This window comes from Stigmatopora argus, chromosome 2 (assembly GCF_051989625.1).
Source record: "Stigmatopora argus isolate UIUO_Sarg chromosome 2, RoL_Sarg_1.0, whole genome shotgun sequence".
NCBI lineage: Eukaryota > Metazoa > Chordata > Actinopteri > Syngnathiformes > Syngnathidae > Stigmatopora > Stigmatopora argus.
Genome location: NC_135388.1, coordinates 11,657,070 through 11,680,378, shown reverse-complemented (window position 1 = coordinate 11,680,378; position 23,309 = coordinate 11,657,070). Strand labels below are relative to the sequence as shown.

General features: G+C 40.3%; 3 protein-coding genes across 10 annotated transcripts; 2 read left to right on the top strand and 1 right to left on the bottom strand.

Moving 5' to 3' along the window:
- Positions 1–92: 92 nt before the first annotated feature.
- Positions 93–4,689, bottom strand: tmem41b (transmembrane protein 41B). 4 transcript variants are annotated; one of them, XM_077625873.1, is made up of 8 exons: positions 3,767–4,689; positions 1,834–1,951; positions 1,622–1,750; positions 1,368–1,461; positions 905–1,009; positions 673–811; positions 540–605; positions 93–462 (listed from the first exon to the last, which is right to left on the bottom strand). In XM_077625873.1, the coding sequence occupies exons 2-8, from the start codon at positions 1,917–1,919 to the stop codon at positions 317–319; spliced, it is 765 nt and encodes a 254-aa protein (XP_077481999.1). In that variant the 5' UTR covers positions 1,920–1,951; positions 3,767–4,689; the 3' UTR covers positions 93–316. The 4 variants fall into 4 exon arrangements, with proteins under 4 accessions (XP_077481999.1, XP_077481991.1, XP_077481972.1 ...); XM_077625865.1 differs by lacking the exon at positions 3,767–4,689 and adding an exon at positions 2,949–3,735; XM_077625846.1 differs by lacking the exon at positions 3,767–4,689 and adding an exon at positions 2,953–3,733.
- On the top strand, positions 4,222–15,961 carry ipo7 (importin 7). The gene is made up of 25 exons (XM_077625833.1): positions 4,222–4,477; positions 6,684–6,765; positions 7,483–7,636; positions 7,741–7,899; positions 7,969–8,125; positions 8,853–8,942; positions 9,027–9,112; positions 9,182–9,266; positions 9,364–9,498; positions 10,030–10,129; positions 10,217–10,293; positions 10,403–10,519; positions 11,140–11,229; positions 11,408–11,573; positions 11,678–11,838; positions 12,453–12,581; positions 12,980–13,046; positions 13,152–13,277; positions 13,402–13,499; positions 13,572–13,667; positions 13,787–14,007; positions 14,160–14,368; positions 14,460–14,666; positions 14,739–14,855; positions 14,946–15,961. Exons 1-25 carry the CDS (start codon positions 4,388–4,390, stop codon positions 15,041–15,043), a joined length of 3,117 nt encoding a protein of 1,038 aa, XP_077481959.1. The 5' UTR covers positions 4,222–4,387; the 3' UTR covers positions 15,044–15,961.
- Positions 15,962–16,607: 646 nt separating this feature from the next.
- Positions 16,608–23,309, top strand: swap70a (switching B cell complex subunit SWAP70a). Of its 5 annotated transcripts, XR_013299423.1 has the most exons (12): positions 16,608–16,797; positions 17,683–17,823; positions 18,754–18,927; positions 18,995–19,219; positions 19,321–19,467; positions 20,642–20,750; positions 20,827–21,008; positions 21,575–21,682; positions 21,794–21,921; positions 22,070–22,200; positions 22,602–22,811; positions 22,847–23,309. XR_013299423.1 is itself a non-coding variant. In XM_077595060.1 (11 exons), the coding sequence occupies exons 1-11, from the start codon at positions 16,702–16,704 to the stop codon at positions 22,748–22,750; spliced, it is 1,590 nt and encodes a 529-aa protein (XP_077451186.1). In that variant the 5' UTR covers positions 16,608–16,701; the 3' UTR covers positions 22,751–23,309. The 5 variants fall into 5 exon arrangements, 2 of the variants coding, with proteins under 2 accessions (XP_077451186.1, XP_077451187.1); XR_013299425.1 differs by lacking the exon at positions 22,847–23,309 and having other exon boundaries at positions 20,827–21,004; positions 22,602–22,747; XR_013299424.1 differs by lacking the exon at positions 22,847–23,309 and having other exon boundaries at positions 21,794–21,968; positions 22,602–22,747.

The following is a 23,309-nucleotide window of genomic DNA, read 5'->3' as shown; positions in this document are numbered from 1 at the left end:
GTGGACTTTGCAGTGAAATGATGTTATTTTTAGCAACCAGAAACACTATCACCAATTAAATGGGGCCAGTTGGAACCATACTTTTTTTTCTAAAAGAAAAAAAAACATTAGAATCCATCATAACATCCTACAAATAGTGCTTTTAGAGCACGCTTAAATAAAATAGTACTTTTTTAAGGACTGACCTGAAGTGAGAAAAAAAAGTTTCTTAAAAGGAAAACAAAGTTTCTCATGCTCCCCTCCACTCACGTCCCTTAAGTTCACGATCAGGAACAAGCCACCATTGTGTAAACCGTTCGCTCAAGACTTTGTCGCGTCATCGAACCTCCCACCGAGACTTCGAGAAACTGTGACCGAGGCAGATGACTAGAGCGACAGCTGCACGTTCCTGAGGCGGAAATATGGGGGTTTGCAGGTGTTGAGGTCTTTTGTGGTCTACTCTAGTTTTTGCTGCAACTTTTTCTGGAAGCAGACAGGCAATATAGAGAGCACAGCTAGGACGGCGAGCACAGCCAGAGAGTTCCAAGACACAGCCTCACCGGCAGTGGTCAGTTTGTACAACGTGGTACCCGCATTAATGGCTACAAAGGATGGCGGTGCCACGCCTGTGAAAAACAACAGCATAAGTATAAAAAAAACAAAAAAAACAAGTGCAAAATCAGAAATTCTTACCCAGAAAAGTTCCAACAAAGAAGACCCCCAAGGGCACATTGATGACAGGTGAGGTAATGTTGATGAACCAGTTAGGAAGAAAGGGAGTTATCCTCAGGAAAATGATATAATTGATTAAATGATCTCTGTGTTTATCCACCTAGAAGTCAAACACAAAATGTCAAAAAAGATAAACAGTGGCTTGTATGTGACAAAACTCATAAAGCTCAGAGTCGAGTTTGATCATACTAACCTGCTGTGACCACTTTTGGGCTTTTTCTGTGAGGTATTTGTAGACCACGGGCCTCCCAACCAAGTATGAGAGCAAGTAGCAAAAGGAAGCCCCCAACCCAGAACACTGCAAAAAAAAGTAACATTTATGACTTCTTAATGTTCATCTTAAAATCCTAATAAAATGCTGCATTAGTTGAAATATAGCTAAGCATGCCCACAACAAATTAAATTTCAATCGTCCTCACAAGAAACAGAGATGTACATGTTCACATGAATACAAATGCCAGGTTAGAAGCCTAAAAGCATAACTGTCTCCATTTAAAACAATATACAAATTTTAGGCGGGAGCATATGTATAACCTATTTCGATACAAAGTGAATTATGCCATATCACCGTATTGAGTCATTGTCACACCCCTATTCAACAAATGATTGTGTAACAAGCCTTTGCGATTCAAATACAGTTTCTTATTGTTACTCACCAAGCAGACTAAGAAGAGAGCCAGAGGGAAAGGGTAAAGATACCCAGATAGGATGCTGAGGAAAATGGATCCAGGAATCGCAAAGGTCTGAAGACTAATGAAAGGTGTCAAGGAATCTTTGTTTTTCAAAGATATTAAACATCATATCGACAAACACAAACTAAATCAAATAGATCCATTATGATAGAATGTAATTAGGTAAAACCTAATAACCAGACTAAAGCAATTAATTAGTTTTTCCCCCCCAAGGATACAAAATATAGGTGGCAAAATAGGCCACCAACACCTGGCTGTAGTAGGTATCTTTGTATTTGGACAACACAGTTCCCAACGCTTTGGCATCATCCATGTCTTTGGGGATTTTTATTTTCTCCATTTCATCACTGGAATAGACATGAACAATTAGAAGTACTCAAATGAAATAAACTGCACGAGTGCTTTACGATCGCAAAAGAAAGCTACATACTCTGGAAGCTCTGGGAAGTTCCTGTAGACCAGGTACATGACTGAGGCCGAACAGGTGAAGATAGCAAGCAGGAGGAGGAGAGACATCCGTGTTGAGCCCCCAGTGTCATGATGGCTAACTGCAAAGAAAATTAACATTTCAATCAATGTGATGAGACATGATGAAATTAACTGAAGTAATTTTTGGGTCAGAGTACTTGTATAGTTCTACAATCATTAGGTGTAAAATTCTCCTTCCGTACAAAGGTCATTAAGCTGTTACATAATTTAAAGTTTGTAGTGATGTACACGTTTGACTCACTTCAACTTTTAAAAACATCATTGTCAACCTTTGCTCAAGAAATGGTTTTTAATGCGTTAATGTATGGTCAACGATGACAGTAACGAATGTTGAATCTCATTCCCTTTTGACAAATTATGACAGAATGCGCAGACACATGAGAGATGCTATCAAATACACGTCGAATCACTCCACACGCTACCACGCTAATAAAGTCGACAAACTGACTCGGCTTGGCTTTACCTTAATGGAAGAGGATGTAAAATGTGTATTAAAAACACCCATTGATGGAAATAGACGTCTGATCAGTTATAACTGGGAGTGCTGGCAATTTAAATAGCTTAGAAATATTTTTTACAACACTTCCAAATCCAATTATAAAGGACCCAACTTAAATAAGATAATTTTCAATGACTGAAGAGGACCATCTCTGTGATGTATATTAAAAAAACACACACAAAAATTATTAATCTTCTCCTAAAGGTCTAGCACACGTCAGGAATGGCTTTAAATTTTACACCACGTATCCGAAGGTGTCCTATCTTAATATTTGACTAAATGCAACATTCAACTCTGCGATTAGTTACTATACAGCATTTACGAAACAACTGCATTTCACAACGTCACGTGACAGTAATAAGCCACTCCAACATGACTGCTATGTTCTCATGCTATGCTAACGGAGCATTTCAATGGCCCGAAGCTACGTTCGATTACACCAACGGAGAAAAAAGAAAGGCTCTATTCCATCGTTAGATTGGGAAAATCAAGTTGTGTTGCTCTAATATCTGGGCCTTTGATCCCAATTTTAATATGATAATGTTTCCCCTACATACCTACCGGTCAATGCTATGGGGTCCGTAGCTTTAGCGTTCACTTCCTCATGTGACAAAAGCAAGTCGTTCGTCTCTCGTCTATCCCTCCGTTTTTTGGCCATTTTCTGAGTAAAGCCAGGCTTTCCCTCGGGTGTCGTTTTGAGTAAAAAGCGAAAGAAAAACAGAAATTGATACAGTGCCGGTGAAATGACACGTCCACCAGACCTATCTATTCCTCTCTTCCGACGTACACATACAATCACCAACAGCGCCACCGGCTGGCTTTTATTGTTATTATTCATTACCGTGCACACAAGCTAGTAGTAGTTGTTGAACACCCTGAATTGGTGGCCACTCAAAAGGTTAAACCCAATGTGTTACAAAGAATAATTTACTCTGACCTTAGAACTACACGGCAGACCACTCACTATCATCCCGGTTTAGGTCAATAAACAACACCAAATACTAACTTTAAATGAAGGATCTAGTCCTGCAATTATTTTATTTGGAAAATGGGGGGAAATTATGAATTGTGTGAGTAATTATGACGTTACGTGAAATGTAAACATGTTATAATGTGATCATTTATTCCTTGTCTGATAAAAAGAGGCTAACTTAAAATGAAAAATGAAAAACTTAAAATTAATAACTTAAAAACACAGAATGGTCTTTGGATGGCAGAATTGTGGATTTCTGGGTAAACTATCCGAATATGTATTGGGAACGTCAACGTTGTCACAGGCATTCCCCGAAAAGAAGTTAATGGGCAAGGAAATGTGAAAGATGGAAAAAAGGGATAACAATATAGTAATAGTGTAATAATAATCCAAATGAATTACCTCCAATCCTCGATATGAAAACCTACGATTGAGCGCCAACACGCTATTTGACACTCCACTGTTCTTTGCGTCAAGGAGTCATCCAATGTTTGCACAAGACACTTTGCAGTGACATCATGAAGGAGATTACATCACATGCTTTGAAATGTCACTTGTCACCCCTTTTTATGTTATTTCGCATTCTCCAACAGCAGTCTTCTCGCCGCGATCATCAGTCAGTCGAGAAACGCTCCATTTCTTGGCTCACGGCCAGCTAGCATGCACAGATAAAAATGTCTGCAGCTTGCCAAAAAGTAACGCAAGGTCCAGTCGCAATCTCGTGGAGTTTCATCGATGGGATGAGATGCGGAATTCTGGAGTTTTGAAGCGTTGCTACCAATCCCACTAAAAAAACAAAACAAAAAGAAAAAACTACAAGTCCCAGAGTGCTTCAGGCGCAGCCGGAAATTGCTAGCCGAGATTTGGCGCTGATCTATCCGGGTACTTCTTTCGCTTCTTCCTTTCGCGCCGGGTAACCGGAGAGCCGTGCATCCATGTGCGCAGCGCCTGGGAGCTGATAAGACATCCGAAATAGCCTCAATCCGAGCCAAGCAAGCGATCTTTTGTTTCCTCCCCGCCAAGATGGATCCCGAGGTTTTGGTTTTGGTCGAGGCCCTGCGGGGCACTATGGACCCCAATCTGCGAGAGGCGGCGGAGAGACAACTTAGCGAGGTAAACGCTTTCCAACTTGGGCTTTTCCGTTGCTGACGATGGCGCGGTCTCCACGTCGGGCCTCGGCTCGCTACGTCAAGATGGGGCCATCGCGCACACCGGACTCTTTCACACCGCCACCCTCGCGATGTTCGATCTCACTTTTGAGCCGTGTTTCGCGAGTCTTGACCTTTAAATCCCACTCGCGTGATCGTCTGTTCACGGTTCTTCTTGAGCTCGACGAGCCAGCTGTGTGGCTAACGATGCTAAGCTAGCTACCTCGTCGTACTCTACCACCCCTCCCCAAAAGAGATATTGATTCGCACGCCCACGTTGAATTAATAGTTAACTGTCTGAGAAAAGTGGTAATATTCTTAAGAGCTGCCACCGATTTTCGCCTCGAAACAAAATGAGAGCAATTTTAACGAGTTGTAGTTGTTGTCGAGTGTTATCTGCTACATGGCATAGCTTCTGCCGCTGCTCACGTGTCACTGACAAGCCTGGGTGCAATGACATGTCGAATCAACGACGAAATTGTTTTTTAAAAAGCACGAAATAAAATCGCCAGTCGCTCTAATCATTGTACTGGATCGTATATTATCGTTAAAGATGTCTGTGAATGTGTTTTAAGACCCAAGATGGGTCGAAGTACCAGGGTGGACGGCAAGATAGCAACAAAGCTCGGTTTCAGCAGTGGTTTTGCTAAATTACTGCTCATTTAAAATCATAAGTTTGCTTCGTACGCTATCAATTTTCGATAATGTCCTTAATATTATTGTTATTACCATGTGGTGGTGTTTTTGTGTCGCAGCACGTTTCATTTAAACTCGATAAAAAATTGGCCAACAAATAGCAAAGCTTTGTGTTGACATATCGTTCAGCATAGCACTTATTACTATACTAAATAATATAAGGTGTGTATGAAAATGTTAAAACTCTTTGCCTGCCATGGATGTGGAGCTAATGCATTGGACGTCTATCACTGTCAATTTTAATTCCTACGTTGGTTTAGCCAGCCATTAAAAGGATGTGGTGGTCCAGATTTGACCCCTGGTCTTTCCACACATGAGTGGCCTCCACAGTTGATGGATGTTTGTCTCAGTTGGTTGTTGTATTAAAACCAGCGACGTTTCTTTTCCAATCTGAATTGATTGACGGTGGTCGGTGTACAAAAAAGTCTGACGTAAAAACTGAAACAATGCCATGTAAAAGTTAAAGGAGTGAAATTGTTGGTGGCAAAATATTTGGGAATGATTTTCAATAAAGGTACTACCTCTACAGGGACAGTGTGATGAACAGCTATCTAGCTATTAATGAACATAGACATTTTAAAAATCATTTCACAGAGGATATTACGAAAAATGCAAGTGTTGAAACAACCACATATTTCTCTATCCCCAGCCTTGTTTTTGATGTGTTTTGTCACAAAATTCAATTTTGCCTACAGAAATGAGAATAGCAAAATCACGGTTCAGGGAGGTTTAAAATATAGTGTTGCTAAAAAATATTGTATCACAGTTTTTAAATGTCAAATTATTGTCGTACGCTGCAAAACTATGCTGTCCTGTTTGTTTTGGAAGCGTAATATAACCTTCCTTGAACTGTTGATGTCCTGATGTATCTTCGTTCTTTCCTTCAACTATAAGTGGTATATACCTTCATAACCAAATATATGGTTCTATTTCCGTATGTTGTGATTATTTTGATGGTGTCCACATTTGTCATTGTGCTGGTAGAAATTCTATACTTGCCATCAAGTTGTGCAACTGGTAAAAAGCATGTTGTCTGGGGGAGGATAGAGCCCTGCTCAAGTGCACAGTTTCTAAATACAGACCTGTGCTTAGTCATTGGATGTTTTTTATATGGAGGATGGCCGGGTTGACTGAACAAGCAGTGTGATATGTTTGGAATGTACTACAGGGGTATTGTTATGTTGGAGCATAATTGAACCAGAAGAAAAATGGACATTTTAGTTGCCGTTATAAAATTTACCTTGCTTGGACCTCTTATGTAATCTTAATTTATCAGTGACTGGATGTTTTTTTGTTATTGGTTCGGGGCCAGTGCAGGCTGTAAGCTGCCTTTGGGTGAAGTCTAAATTGTGGCCCTACACACACACCTGTCAAACTAGTGAGGATAACCAATAACTGAAGGCTGGGTGGATGGTATTGAGAGCATTTTTTTTTACTTTTTGTATTGAGATGATGTTTTTTCTTCTAATCTACAGGGCCACACCCGGCCGCAATTTTTATCTACTCTGCTCCGCATCACTATGACTGAACAGCTTGATTTGCCAGTCAGGCAAGCAGGTGAGTTTTGGGTGCTTTAATATTTATCTACTTTATCAACATTTTTCAATGGAATGTTAAAGACATACTTTGGATGATTTCTAAAATGACAAATCTGCTAATCTTAGATTTATTTTAAACCAAATCTTGTGTCTTAGATTGAAACTGTCCTAAAAAGTCATAATCATGAGGCTTTTTTGGGGTGGGGGTCAGAACAGTAACAGGAGGAAGGAAACAGCCATTCAGAGTTATTGCAAAGTAGTTTGCAGAGGACTGTGCACTGCCTAGGGTCATGATACTTTGAGTAGTAAATTATGTCAAATCTGGATGCAACCAATGGGAACTTGAATATTTTTATTTGAAAGAGGAACCAAGATTATGACAGTCCCCTAAAAAAAATCTTGTAGTTTTCTTTCAGTCAGCATGATTAGCTGAAATTTGATTGCCTCGCCAGCGATGTAGACATTTGTGTCAGCAGTCTGATGCCAGCCTCCCATGCGACAGACACGCCTCCATTCCCCCAGTTATATCCCTCTTTGCCACAGAGAACACTGCGTTTAATCACTATACTCAGATAGCAATCTTGCTGCAGATTCAAAATCATTTTAAACGCTTGTTCTTTCAATCCAGAAAATGGTGCACTTGAAAGAATGATTCATATTTTGACATTTGAACACGACTAAGCCAATCATTTGGCCGCTCTCCTAAATTGATCTTTTTTTCTTTTTTTAAATATAGCTGTCATTTATCTTAAGAACATGATAACCCAGCACTGGGCTGGTGGAGATGGTTCTTCCACAGAAACGCCTGTCAATAAAATCCCAGATGAAGATCGACAATTCATTCGAGACAGCATCGTGGAGGCTATCATCCACTCACCTGAGCGCATCAGGTGAATACACATCTATTATTACAGTATTATGTATCCTTTTTTGTGCTTATTTTGGGCTCATAAGTCTAAACGGGGCATAAAACCTTTCCCATTGAACTTGGTAGAGTTCAATTGACAACATGCATCCACCACATGATCAAGCACGATTACCCTGCCAAGTGGACGACCATCGTGGACAAGATCGGCTTCTACCTTCAGTCTGACAACCCCTCAGGATGGCTCGGCATCTTGCTCTGCCTTTACCAGCTGGTGAAAAACTATGAGTGAGTCAGTGTGCTAGCGGAGAGGACGTCACCGTATTGCATCAGGCTAACTTGTCCACGTTAAAACAGATACAAAAAGCCAGAGGAGCGTCAGCCTCTGGTGGCTGCAATGCACATCTTCATGCCCATGTTGAAAGACCGTTTCATCCAACTTCTCCCGGACAGCTCCTCCCAGTCTGTACTCATCCAGAAGCAGATCTTCAAAATTCTCTATGCCCTTTTCCAGGTATTTCTTTTTTTGTGTAGAACAGGGGTAGGGAACCTATGGCTCGGGAGCCATATGTGGCTCTTTCCATGGGGGCATATGGCTCTCCACTAACCTGTGAAGTAAAATATGGAAATCATTGGTGAGAGAACTGAGTCCCGAACACACTAATAAGAGCGTCACTGCGGTGTCGACAGTACCTGTACCCCTACTTCAACCATAATTTTGTTTTTTATTACTCTTCTGCATGCATGACATCATTGATACTGATTTATTAGCCACAACATAACAATGTTGTCAAAAGAATTCAGAGACTTTTTGTACGTTAAAAGTGATGAAATTACAAAAAAATTAAAAATCACATTTTCATATATTTTTACTTTTCAATTCCGAGAATGGCTCTCAAAAAATAACATTAGAAAATATTAATTGTTTATGGCTCTCTCTGTCTAAAAGGTTCCCGACCCCTGACTAGCTGGTGAGTTTTACACAACCATAAGATTGGCATTATTCTATACTATAGAATAATGCCAATCTTATGGTTGTGTAAAACTCACCAGCTAGTCGAATACTTATCGGCAAAATTTTAAAACCTACGATTATGGCACAATACCACCTTCTCTATCACTATTATTAGTTGCAAAAGCTCAACCATGTCGTGATTGGTTCGTGACAAAACAATTTCTTTGTTGAGTGAAATCGAGGTGAGAATTTTCCAGTAACCTTTCCCTTGCGTGTGTGTACACAGTATAACCTCCCCCTGGAACTCATCAACAGACAGATCCTGACTGAATGGATGGAGATTCTTAAGACAGTGGTGGATAGAGACGTGCCACCGGTGAGAACATGATGAATTCTCTGCCACACTGTACTGTAGCATCAACCACCGACTTGATGCTTAATTGTGCACAAAACAATGCAGGTTGATGAAGATGAGGACCCTCCTGAGCTGCCTTGGTGGAAGTGTAAGAAGTGGGCCCTTCACATTTTAGCTCGACTATTTGAGAGGTACATGTCTCATCAGGGTTTTACCTTGTTATTGTCACTTCAAACATAACAAGTAAATTGAATTTGTAGATACGGAAGTCCAGGCAACACAACCAAAGAGTACACCGAGTTTGCGGAACTTTTCCTCAAGGAATATGCCGTGGCGGCACAGCAGGTATGGACTACAGAACTGTCACCTATCCTGCCAATTCCTGGCTAAAGGTTGGACTGAAAATGATTTAATAGACCCTTATCAATTTATGAACTCTTAGGTGTTGCTGAAAGTCTTGTATCAATACAAGGAAAAGCAATATGTGGCTCCAAGAGTACTCCAGCAGACACTCAACTACATCAACCAGGGAATAGCTCATGCTCTAACATGGAAAAACCTTAAACCACACATTCAGGTAAGCCGTCATTGGCGATGTTTACATGAACACATTTATAAAGCCTGATTGGAATGATAACGCTTCATGTACACAGCCCTTAACAGCTGACAGCAGAGCAGCAGTGCTAAACTCGCATTAAGATATCATTTAGATTAGCAAGTGGCAGGCGAGAGCCATTTTTCACGAATTCCAAACTTCAAGAAAAAAAGCATTTATTGAGGTTTGTTCGTAAGTGATTTGTGTCTCCATCCACCGTAGGGCATATCATTACTCCAGCACCTCTCCTATTGGACACGCTCAGTTTGCCGCAAAATGCTCACTCGCCGTGAGCACAACCCTTCAAATCAGGGGTTTCAGAATTGCCACCTTTCAAACTAAATTTCTCTCAGCCGCCGGTGTCATAATACAGTTTGGAAGACATTTAACTGTGAAAAGGCACCATATTAGATTTTTGCTAAATTGTTAAACAAAAAAATAAGATAAATAGGAAGATTTATTTGTCCATGCCTGATAATTAATACTCAGATGTTGTTCTTGTATGTCTTACAGGGCATCATTCAGGATGTGGTTTTCCCCCTCATGTGCTACACAGACGCCGATGAGGAGCGTTGGAAAGAGGACCCATATGAATACATTCGCATGAAGTTTGGTGAGCAAAGCAAATTTTAGGCAGTGTCGATTCTGAAGGGATAAAGTGACTCGCCAATGATTAATTTGTTCAATCGCTTCTTTCCAGATGTATTCGAGGATTTTATTTCTCCTACAACAGCCGCCCAGACGCTCCTCTTTACTGCCTGCAATAAACGAAAGGAGGTCAGTTTATCTGCCTTTTTATGGATTATTTAAGTTCCTGGCAAGAGCAAAATGAAACCCATATTAAACCCTGTTTGGCAGTCATTAATATTTGTGCAACTTTGTTTAGGTGCTGCAAAAGACAATGGGATTCTGCTACCAGATTCTCACTAATGAAGCCACTGATCCCAGGAAAAAAGATGGTGCCCTCCACATGATAGGCTCTCTGGCTGAGATTTTGCTCAAGGTAAACTGCATTGCAACTCCTTTTAAGTGGCCTGAGCTCAAAAGACGGACTTGTCCAGGGGTGAAATTGTAGTCATGAAACTGGAAGAGTTCTCCTTTTTGTGGATCTATTATAACGGTTAACTCTTTATAAGGAAAATCTGAGTTCCCATTTTGGGGCGAAATGATTTTTCTTTTCTTTTCAATTATATAAAAGTACTGAAACTCTGCAGGTTGCTTTGGCGCAACCGATCCTGCTTATTGTTGAGGTATAAACGGCTCTTTACTTCATGACTGCCAACAAGAAAATGACTCACAAAACATCACACATACACACGACATGACACAAAATAATTAAAGGAAACTCACATCGTCCAATCGTCCAATTCCACCTCCTGCGCAAGAGCTATATAAGAGTTATATAGATATTAATTTAGATGCCATTGACAATGCTTAGACTGCAAATACATTTTGACTGGTAGAGGATGGCAGCGACTGACAGCCTCTCGATCAAGTCACTGGCAGTCATTGAGATTAAATAAGTTACAATGATCCAAAACAATATAGGAAGCTGTAAACTTTAAGTGTGACGCATTTTGCTTTTGTTAATGTGATTGTTTTTCTTTCTTCATTTTGCCATAGAAAAAGGTTTATAAGGACCAGATGGAGATGATGCTGCAGACTTACGTCTTCCCCCTATTCCGCAGTATACTGGGCTACATGAGAGCCAGAGTAAGGGAATGTGAACAGTGTGGTTTGCATATTAATAGCCTTGAATAACCTCACTGAAATTTGCGCTGTGTTAGTCAATTTTTTTACGTAATGACATCCATATGTCTAATAAAAATATTATAATAATAAATAAATAAACCCAAAAAACTAATATCCTTTGTGGCAATCCGTCTTGTAGGCCTGCTGGGTGATTCAGTATTTCTGTGAAGTGAGGTTCAAAAGTGACCCAAACCTGCAAACCGCTCTGGAGCTGACCCGTCACTGTCTAATCAATGATAATGAAATGCCAGTGAAGGTTGAGGCTGCCATTGCCCTGCAAGTTCTCATCAGCAACCAGGAGAAAGGTTGTCAAAGACAGTGCTCAAACAACTCTTGAATATATTTCTTTTTTTCATTTGCATCCTCCTGACTTCTGGTGTTATTTATTTATTGTTCTATCTCCCCTCAGCCAAAGAATACATAACCCCCTTCATTAGGCCAGTAATGCAGGCATTGCTGCATATTGTCAGGGAGACGGAGAACGATGATCTCACCAACGTCATACAGAAAATGATCTGTGAATACAGCGAGGAGGTCACACCTATCGCAGTAGAGATGACTCAGCACCTGGTAAGCACCTGGTTTCTTTGGAGTGGGTGCGTGGGGCGGTTTTGTAACCGACTTGGCTCAGATGTAGAGTATTAAGAACATTCATACACAATCTGCTATGGCCACCATTGATCCTTAGGCACAACTGGCTGATGCTAAGCTAGTTAGCGGTTACCTACCAACCTGAACTCACAACAGCTAACTCTAAAGCCCTATTAGTTTACTCCAACGTCACTACCTGTGCCAGATTCCATCTCTTTAAATATATATGCACTCAGTCACAGATAATTGTGTGGAACAGTTGACATTTTCGAGGGAGACAGGCTAATAGAAGGATAGTAATAGAAATATTTTAAAAAATGAAATTTATGACGTTATTTCAGTAAGAGTTGGCAAAATTATTTGACAAGTTTTTTTTGCACCCTGAATTTTCTTAAGATTGTTTAGCAAATTTTAATTTTATTCAATTTTCCCTGTTTTGCCCTGAAGAAAATCTACACCACTCTGTTAGTTTTTTTTCTAAGTAATGTAAAACAAACCACTTTTATTTTTTGAAATAATGTAAACCGAACCTGTGGATAGGTGCGGCTGTCGTTAATGCACATTATCACAATCGCGTATGTTTGCTCTGGCAGGCTATGACATTTAACCAGGTCATTCAGACCGGTCCTGACGAGGAGGGAGGAGATGACAAGGCCGTGACGGCTATGGGCATCCTCAACACCATTGACACCTTGTTGAGTGTGGTGGAGGACCACAAAGAGGTGAGTGAGTAGTAAAGCCCATGAGAAGAGCTGCCTACATGGCTACACACACACGCACGCACACATGGCTGTTTTTTTTCCATGGAACTACTTTCTCATATGCTGTCGCGTTTCTACCAACACACATTAGCCGCCCACCAACTTCTTGGAAAGTGTTGTGTTCTCATGTTATGAAACTTGCTTTACAATCGTATTGACGTATGATTTCATTGACAACACAGTTCTATATTTTAACTGTTACTTTTCTATTACATTGCGTTTCTGTTTAAATATTATTGTCATGTATAAGCACACTCTATTCTCTGGCACTTTTTATGCAACCACCCTAGATAAAACATTAGCAAGTCTGGCTTGAAGTTATTTTGAAACATGACTGTACCTCAACGGTCTTTCAACAGATCACAGAGCAGTTGGAGGGCATATGTCTGCAGGTGATTGGCACCGTGCTGCAGCAGCACGTAATGGGTAAGCTGCTACCCGTTCTTCCTGTGGCACCACATTCTCGCTGCGCCTTCGTGCTATTCAGACATGTCACAAACCCGTTGTCATTTTTTCATTGACTTTTTCCAGAGTTTTACGAGGAGATCCTGTCATTGGCTCACAGCCTCACTTGTCAGCAGGTGTCACAACAAATGTGGCAGCTCCTACCACTGCTTTATGAGGTCTTCCAGCAGGATGGATTTGACTACTTCACAGGTTGCTACCCTTCCTATAAGTATTTGCCCTCCTTGCAACGAGGGGGGTTGCCAGTCCAGTTTCCTATTTGAAATTTCACAATGGTTACAACAGTTTGCATGAATAATACACGTTTCTATACCAGACATGATGCCTCTGCTTCACAACTATGTAACGGTTGATACGAACACCCTCCTGTCAGACACCAAATACCTGGAAATCATGTACGACATGTGCAAGAAGGTAACAATACTGCCTTCAAAATACATGATCCAAAGCAACTTTAGGTTAACATTCATCCTCGGTCCCTCCAAGATCCTAACAGGTGATCCAGGTGAAGATCCAGAGTGCCACGCGGCCAAGCTTCTGGAAGTAATCATTTTGCAATGCAAAGGTCGAGGCATTGATCAGGTTAGCAATTTTACATATCACCAGTAGTTGAAGTAGAAAATGTTAATAGATTAATTTACACAAAGCATATGTAGCGTCCGGTAAGTAATTGTGTTTTTTTTAATTAAAAAAAAATTCAGGTGGTGCCCCTATTTGTGGCTGCAGCGCTCGAGCGTTTGACCCGGGAGGTGAAGACCAGCGAGCTGAGGACTATGTGCTTGCAGGTGGCCATTGCTGCACTTTATTACAGCCCCCCTCTCCTCCTCAACACTCTGGAGAATTTGCGATTCCCCAACAACAGCAAGCCAATCACATGCGACTTCCTGACCCAGTGGCTCAGAGATGTCGACTGCTTCCTTGGGTATGACCACTGAACGCAATGATTCTCTAGTTATTCTACTATTTGAAAAATCATAAATGCTCTTTTTGGGCCTCTTAATATATGTATATATATATAATTTTGGTGCACACGAAAATCAGCCGCACATTGATTTATTTTTTTATTTGAAACAGCCTCCATGACAGAAAGATGTGCATCCTGGGCCTCTGTGCTCTCATTGACCTGGAACACAGACCCCAAGTCATCACAGAGTTTGGCGGTCAGCTTCTTCCAGCGGCCATTTTGCTCTTCACCGGCCTCAAGAGAGCTTATGCCTGCCGAGCCGAGCACGAGAATGACGACGACGATGACGACGAGGATGGAGACGAGGACGACGATAACGGTAAGATTGCGTTTGAGAGATTTTGTGAATATATTGCAATTTTTGCAGGGCCGCTCAACTGTCAAGAGTAACGTTTTTGCTTTTAACGTAGCTGAGCTGGGCAGCGACGAAGATGACATCGATGAGGAAGGTCAGGAGTATCTGGAGATGTTGGCCAAGCAGGCGGGAGAGGACGGAGACGATGAAGACTGGGAGGAAGACGACGCCGAGGAGACGGCACTCGAGGGCTACACTACATCCGTAGACGACGAAGACAACTTAGTGGATGAATATCAGATCTTTAAAGCCATACTACAGAGTAAGATAGTCGCGTGAATCCAGGCGGAACTCTAATTTTCGCTCTAATCACGATTAAATGGCCCTTGTCCAGGTATCCAGACGCGTGACCCGGCGTGGTATCAGACACTAACTCAAGTACTCAACGAAGACCAAGGCAAACAGCTCCTCGACATTGGCACGCTGGCAGATCAGAGACGGGCGGCACATGGTAAGCATCTATTATTTATATGTATTTTTTTTTTTAAATCCGATATGACCCCAACACATTTTCTTCGAATTTTTCCATTTCCCTTTTCAGAATCCAAGATGATCGAGAAACACGGCGGATACAGATTTACAGCGCCAGTGGTGCCACCTACTTTTGACTTTGGCGGCACGGCTCCCGGAATGAATTGAGTCACCCTCTCTACTTTTTATTACTCTGTGACTGATTGTAGTGAAGTGAAAAAAAAGCTTGTGTTGTTCCCTTCAGTAGTGGTTCCAGAACTGGTTCTTCTCAGTCATTCTTCAATCTTAATCAAATGGGGGAAATAGCACATGAAGACATGGGAGAGCAACCAAAATGCAACCAATGGCTGGGGATTACAAACCAAGAACTTGAGCACGATGCAAGAGGAAATGTGATGATCAACACAGTCTTCTGGAGTCCAGTATGGAGGGCTGTTATGGCAACAACGCTCCTGATTTTCCCACTGAAACAAAATTGGGGGATTTACCTTTAAATTGATAATGGGACTAAATATTTCATTATCACTATATCGGCCACGCGGACGTAATAAGATTATACCTCTGGTAGTGGTATTACTTGTTTTCATCATAAACGCTCTAGTTTATGTACATACAAGGCAAGGTTATTGATTTTTCAAGTAGCCTTGAAACGCAACCAGAGGCATTTTTAAAGGTGTCAACAGCTGTATTCATATGTAGCATATTGGATACTTCATAGCGCTATGTGATGCCTGATCTCTGTAAATTAATGACTAGCACTTTCATATTGTTCAGGTCTCCTAGCCTTCTGTATCAGACTGCAATTTTTTTTTTAATTGAAGAATATTTAAAAGCTGTAAGTTTGCTGCGGCGGCTACTTGTCTGCATACAGATTGGATCGGGGGCCACTCGGAAACATTTCTGCAAGAGGAGAATGTTCTTGTTGTTCAGTATGGCTGCAGGGCGTGTTTACGAGCACTGAAAGTACAATTGATTACATTGTGGAAGCATGTACAATTGGACTTATCGTGAAGGTCTCAAGCATTTGGTTGGTGTATGGATGAACCATCTATATAACAACATATTAAAAACAAAAAGCTAAGGGAATCGGTGATCCAGTGTGTCATTATTCTACAACGGTGTCTGGTGTTCACTTTCTGACAAAGGGAAAAATTGTATATGCAATGCTGTAAAACATCAGAGGAATACATAGTGCAAGTATAAGTATTGATTTAAAAAAATAGAAAATTTAATTAAAAATAGGTAAAAATATTTTATTAATTGCATGACTATATTCCACTTACTTAATGTTATTTATAATTTTCAGGTATTTATTCCTACAGCGCTTGTATATGTATTTGCTAAATGTATATTCAGGATTTAAAAAAAAAAAATCAGATTGTTCAGTTGAAATATTTTGTTTTCACAACCCTGGTTACCACTTAGCAAGGCAACTAACTACTTGCTTAGCAGATACCGACATTCACGTTGATTTGATACTTAGTCAACTAGAGAAAAATACATTTTTAAAAACGAGTTGATTTGATACTTGGTCAAAAAGAGAAAAATACATTTAAAAAAAACTAGTTTATTGAGCTCTATTTGAAATACCGTTTAGGAACTTAACCAACTACAAAAGTAAAGTGCATTGTGAACTTTTTCGAGGGGCCTGCTTTTATTTTCTTAGAAAAAGAAACCGTACTTATAGTATAATATCACCAAACCACAAGATGGCGCCACCTCAAATGTTTTTTGGACGCCGAGTGCGCACGGCGGACACAATCAGAGATCAGCCGTTGTCGACACGCACACTCGCCCGGCGTCAAGCAGGCAAACTTGGGCGAAATATGTGGCTTCGTGAAGATTTTTTAAAGTCTATATGGCACGCTTTCACTGCCCTGGACGTGGACCAGCGTGGGAAAGTGTCCAAGTCTCAGTTAAAGGTGTGTAAAATATTCAATATCCAATTACTATTCATCTGCTAACAGTTTAGAAGTGTATACTGTAGAATTGGTAACTCACTGCCCGCCATTGATAACGACAGACGTCTAATTCATTTAAACTAGAAGGACTTGCAGTGGATGTTCGAGTTCTAGTGGCATTGACGCCAATAGACGTCCAGTTAATTTTGACGTCCCAGTCAAAATGAGTTAACTGATTACTTATCTTTCAATCAACCCTCCATCCCCTTTTTTCTGTAATCCTGTCCTTTTAAGATTATGTAAAGAAAAACATTTTTAAATCACATTGCCTGCACTTTTCAATCTAATGTTGCTGTCAATGAAAAAAATGTGCATCTTTTTTTCATAAATAAGGATAACAAAGCACTTCTACTTTTAAATGCCAGATGTATGTAATCAGAAATGAAACTAAAATCAATCTGATCTTGAAAAAATATTCAAACATTGCTTATTTGATACCTCCCAAATGCATTAGATCAGGGGTGCCCATTACGTAGATAAACCAAGGAACTATCGCAATCAGTGGATTCCAGTCAGGTGCTTTTTGTTTCAGCACAACCCCCATTGGTTAAACTTTGTGTCTGTGGAACAAAAAGCTGCACCCGCAGCGGCCCTCCAGGACCACTTTGCCTACCCCTGAATTCTAACCGTAACAACGCAGTAGATCGTGGGGGGTTGGCTCATTGAAAAGTAGATCTTAAAAAAAAGAAGTGAGTGCCCCTGCGTTAGAATGTCGTCACAACTCAAGAAATAGATCATAAATGTCTTTCTGAGAACTGAATTGTCTCTTGATCGGCCTGTAAAAAGACCACAATTTTTTTTTTCATATCACATGGTACTCTTGCTCTATTTGTTTTTCCTCTTTAGGTGCTGTCTCATAGCCTATGCACTGTTATGAAGATCCCTCATGACCCCTTGACCCTTGAAGAACACTTTAAAGATGATGATAAAGGGCCACTCTCCAACCAGGGCTATATGCCTTACCTCAACAGGTTCATTCTTGACAAGGTGGGGGACTTCTTACCTAGAGCAACGTTGTTCATGACATTTCTTTACATAACGTAAGTAAATGTTAGGTGTCCAGAGGAGCTTCAAATGTCTTTTTTACATGGAAAGAAAGGAGTGAACTGCCAGAGTTTCTGTTTGTACTTGGAAGTTGTTTACTTGCTTCTGCTGGGGTCTGACTTGAATTAAAATGAGGCCTGAAGATACTTGGACTATACACACGAACAACCACTGGACACCTGATTGGGTGCTCTTGTTCACCACAATTACGCTGGATAAAAATTTAAAAAAGAAAATCGACTTACATTTTCATGTTGATTAAAATTTACATTTTCATGGTGATTACAAAATTAGAGTTTTTTGCACAATTTAGCTTTTCATTTTGTTCCATAATCACAGTTGCCTGACCATTTGCGAAAACACACATTAAATACAGTAAAAAATTGCAGTCATGCCAGTTTGTTTCATGTTTCATTTTATGTCAGTATTAGAAAAATTTCAAGCACTTATTTTAAGTAATAGCGTTGCACCAATACCATTTTTGATACCGATTCTGACACCTGGCTGTGTGGTATCGACTGTACCGACACCAGGTTTTTAGAACAATGTAAGATTTTTAACATTTTTAAGTACTAAATTACTGCTTACTGCTTGAACATAAAGTAATTGCTGTCATGACCTGGTCAAACACTTTCTTGGCCTGACAAAGAACAACATTTTTTTTAATTTTATTTATTTATTTATTTTACCTCATAGGCTGCCATTGACAGTGCTAGATGTCTGTCCAATCCTACGAATAAGAGGGTTAGCATCTATAAGTATGAGCAAATAGAGTAATGGAATCTGCACCTAAAAATCAAATAGAAACAATAATTGTGTTTCCCCAGTCGATTTTTTAATCAATAAAATTGTATCCTCCATTTTTAATTGCAGGTACGAGAGGATTTTGATGTGCTGGAGTTCAACAAAATGTGTTGGACACTATGTTACAAGAAAAATGTCTGCACCGACAATCTGCTCATCTCCAATTACGAGGCGTTTAAAATCTGGTGTATTTTCAACTTCCTCTCTGAAGACAAGTACCCGCTCGTGATTGTCACCGAGGAGGTGAGATCATTGTATCGGGATTATCCGTCTTCTAATGTTTCCGCTATTAACATGTATGTGTCTTAAGTTGGAGTACTTCCTGCAAAAGCTAACAGAAGCGATGGCAAGTGGGTGGACTGAGGAGAATCTTTGCAATTCCGAGCTCAAGTCGAACGAGAGACGTTGTCTGACTGTGTGGGACATGATCCGAATGGTGGGAACGGGTGTCTTCAGTAAGGGAATGGACCAGCAGAGTCTTTCTATGGGCATCAATGAGGTCTTCCAGGAGCTCATACTGGATGTTCTAAAGCAGGTCGGTGCTATGGAATGAAATAAAGTTTTAATCTAATCTAAGATTAAGGCTAGGATGTGTCAGATAACGCCTACTGAATTTGACACTGTGTGTAATTAAAGGGCTACCTGATGAAGAAGGGCCATAAGAGAAAGAATTGGACGGAGCGCTGGTTTGTGTTGCGACCCAATTCCATGGCGTACTACGTTCGTGAGGATCTTGTTGATATGAAAGGGCACATCACTCTGGACAAAAACTGCTTTGTGGAGGTAAAATGTCATCAGCTCTCCTCCCACTTTGTGTTGTGTACAACCCCTGAAAAAAAATATGGAATCAGAAATTCCGTTCTGTTCAGTTGTTTAATTGTGTTGGGGAAAAAGGCAGAAACCCGAAACTAAAGTCATTTCTGGCTTTAGGAAACAATAAAAGGAAAAAAATTGCAGCCTCGCAATGTTGAATTTGTGGCAGTATTACAAAAAGTCATCATATTTTGAGAAATAAGTCATACATTGTAATATTAGCAGATTAAAATCATAATATATATATATATATATATATATATATATATATATATATATATATATATATATATATATATATATATATATATATATATATATATATATATATATATATATATATATATATATATATATATATATATATATATATATATATATATATATATATATATATATATATATATATATATATATATATATATATATATATATATATATATATATATATATATATATATATATATATATATATATATATATATATATATATATATATATATATATATATATATATATATATATATATATATATATATATATATATATATATATATATATATATATATATATATATATATATATATATATATATATATATATATATATATATATATATATATATATATATATATATATATATATATATATATATATATATATATATATATATATATATATATATATATATATATATATATATATATATATATATATATATATATATATATATATATATATATATATATATATATATATATATATATATATATATATATATATATATATATATATATATATATATATATAAATATGAATATACATTCATGTTTATCAAAAGCAAGCATAATGGCCAGACATTAAAATGTCAAGACTGAAAACCTAATGTTAGAAATTAGAAAACATCTGTTAGGTTTCTTTTGATTATTTTGTTGCTTTATAGCCCTTAAAAAAATCTCGAAAACCTGATCTTTTTCTTGAAATGACGTGATCAGGCCCTATATCTGATCTGAAAACGTTTTCGTGATTCCTTTTGTCTTTCTTAAAGCCAGAAAATTACCATTTCAAATGAGTTGCTGTTTGCCTAATTTTTTTTTTGCCAGGTGTCGGAAATCCGATTTGATCCAAAGGTTGTGTCCTGAAGTCTCTTCCAGATAAGGAAACCAAGAAATGCCTGTTCATCATCAAGTGCCCCGATAAAAGCTTTGAGATCAGCGCTTCGGATAAAAAGAAGAAACAGGAATGGATTCAAGGTAGATGCTCATTGGCTCTTATTACTTGTGGGATTCGATCTCAGCGTGCCTCCGTTCTTTCTCGCCCGGCCGGCAGCCGTTCAGAGCTGCATCCAGCTGCTGCGGCTGGGGCTGCCCTCTCCGCACCGGGAGGCGCGATCCAGGCGCCGCCAACTCCGCCAGAGGCAGCGGGAGAAGGAGGTCGACCTGGCTGCGAGGATGGAGCGGCTCCGGGCGGCCAATGACAGCAACCAGATGCAGCTGGACGCCATGAGGAAGGTGCCGCTTTAGTGACGTGACACGTTGTGGTATTTTTCTTTCTTTCATATTTTCCGCATGACTACTAGTAACAAATGAAAAAAAAGTTCAAGGTGGAAGTGAAATGCAAACGGGAGCTTGTACTTAAGACACCTGCGTCGTTACACTTACATTTTTCTGGCAGTTTTTGATTTTTATAAATAACATTTACTGCGATCGGCCGGCAACCAGTTCAGAGTTTGTTTCGTTTAGCGTTTTGTGCCATCGAAGTGGAAGTTTTAGAAAAACAACGCAAGCTCAGGGAGAACATGCTAACTCCGAACAGAAAGGTCCGGACATAGCTGGGATCGAACCCTTGATCTCAGGACTCTGATGCCGACGCGCTAACCACCACCAATTTTTTTGCGTACTTGTTATCTTCACTCATTAACTGCCGTAGAACTTGATCATTTTCCACTGCCAATGATGGCGTCCAATATAATTTGAGTGGGAGGCTGGCAGCGATCGAATGATTACCAAACAAATACATTTTAAAAAACTCGATATTTTTTGGGGATGATGACATTGCTGCGCTGGTTTGCTGACAGAAAATGGAAGCGGTGGCGGCTGAAGCGGCGACATCTGAAGAGAGGAGGAAAAAGACCCAGTTGGATTTGCAGGATCGCTTCAGATTGGACTTGGAGCGAGAGAAAATGGTCAGCAAACCGAGGCGGGCGCTTTTATTTCTAGCCCGGGAAGAACAGGCGGCAAGCAAGACCGCCCTGACTTGTGGACCCGCGTGGCATTGATGAGCTCCGCCCGTGCAGGCGTGTCAGAAGATGGAGGTCCAGGTGGCCCAAAAGTCCGAGCAAGTGGAGCGGATTGAGGACATGTACCGTCAACTGGAGGCGGCCCTGGAGGAGCAGAGGAAGGCCGCGCGCGAGCTGCGGGCCAGGTCTCGCCAGTCGCCGTTAAACCACAACGGATCCATGATCAAATTCAGCTGAGTTCAAACTAGTGCCTCGTTAACATTGAACAATCCATAATTGTGTGCAATCAGAGTTTAATGAAGCCCGGTATCTTGACATGGTGTCTGCGCGCAGGGTTCCGGAGGACCAAACGTCCAGGAGGGCAGAACCGGACCACCTCCGGCAGATGCGGGCATGCGGGGGGGCACCCATGACCCAGGACCAAGTGGCCAAGCATCAAGGGCTGCAGGGGCTTACCCAGTCAGGTAGCGACTAGCAGCATTCATTCATTCATTTTCTCAACCGCTTATCCTCACACGGATTGCAGGGGGTGCTGGAGCCCATCCTAGATAACACCCGGAATCAGTGTCTGGCCAATCGCAGGGCACGAGGAGACAGACACTCATAACTAGGGGCAATTTAGAGTGTTCCACCAGCTTACCGTGCATGTTTTTGGGATGTGGGAAGAAACCGGTGTACCCGGAGAAAACCCATGCAGGTTCTGGCTGAACACGCAAACTCCACACAGTGAGGCTCGACCTGGGATCGAACCTTTGACCCCAGAACTGTGAGGCCAGAGTGCTAACCACTCTTCTGCCGGGCCAGTAAACAATTTTGTTTTTGTTTTTTTTAATGACTAATTTTTTTTGATGGTGTCTTGTTCCAGGCCAAAAGAGCCCTCAGAGGGAGAGCAACTGGGGCGCGGCTTCAGTCACCGACGCAGAGCTGGAGTTCCGCAAAAAGTTCTGGCAGGAGAGAAAAAAGACAACCGACTCCATCAAGTCTGTGATGGAACATCAAAAAAAAGGTCCTTAACTCATTCACTGCCAGCAAACGATTGCCTTTCAGCACCATTGACGGCCATAGATGGCCATAGATGGCCATAGAGGGCCCATCCCTTTCAACTGGGAGCGATGGTTTAGACGTCTTTTGCCGTCGATGGCTGCAGATGAGTTTTTAACTCAAAGCACTTGTGGATAAAATGAGTCATTCGAAACGTAATCTTCAGCCTGATAAGACATAGATTCCGTTTTTGTCCAGAATATGGTCGTTTTTACTAATCCATTGTGCAGGAAGTCCACTAGATGGCAGCAAAAACCATTTTAGGGTTCACGACAGCGACGTCATGCTATTTTTTTTAGGAATCATTTACCCTTAAAAAATGAACGAATGACCGTTTTTGTCATCAGCGCAAACGGCAGTAAGTTCAGAATTACTTTCGGGGGAAAAAATATAAAACGGAAGCCTTTCTATGTTGGGCTGTTTTAGAATCCTCAAAATCCATTTTATTGGCCTTCCAGGGGTTAAAAGAATCCCTCTGCCTCGTATGTATGCAAAGTATTCGTAGCTAAGAGAATAAAAATGTGGCGCCTCA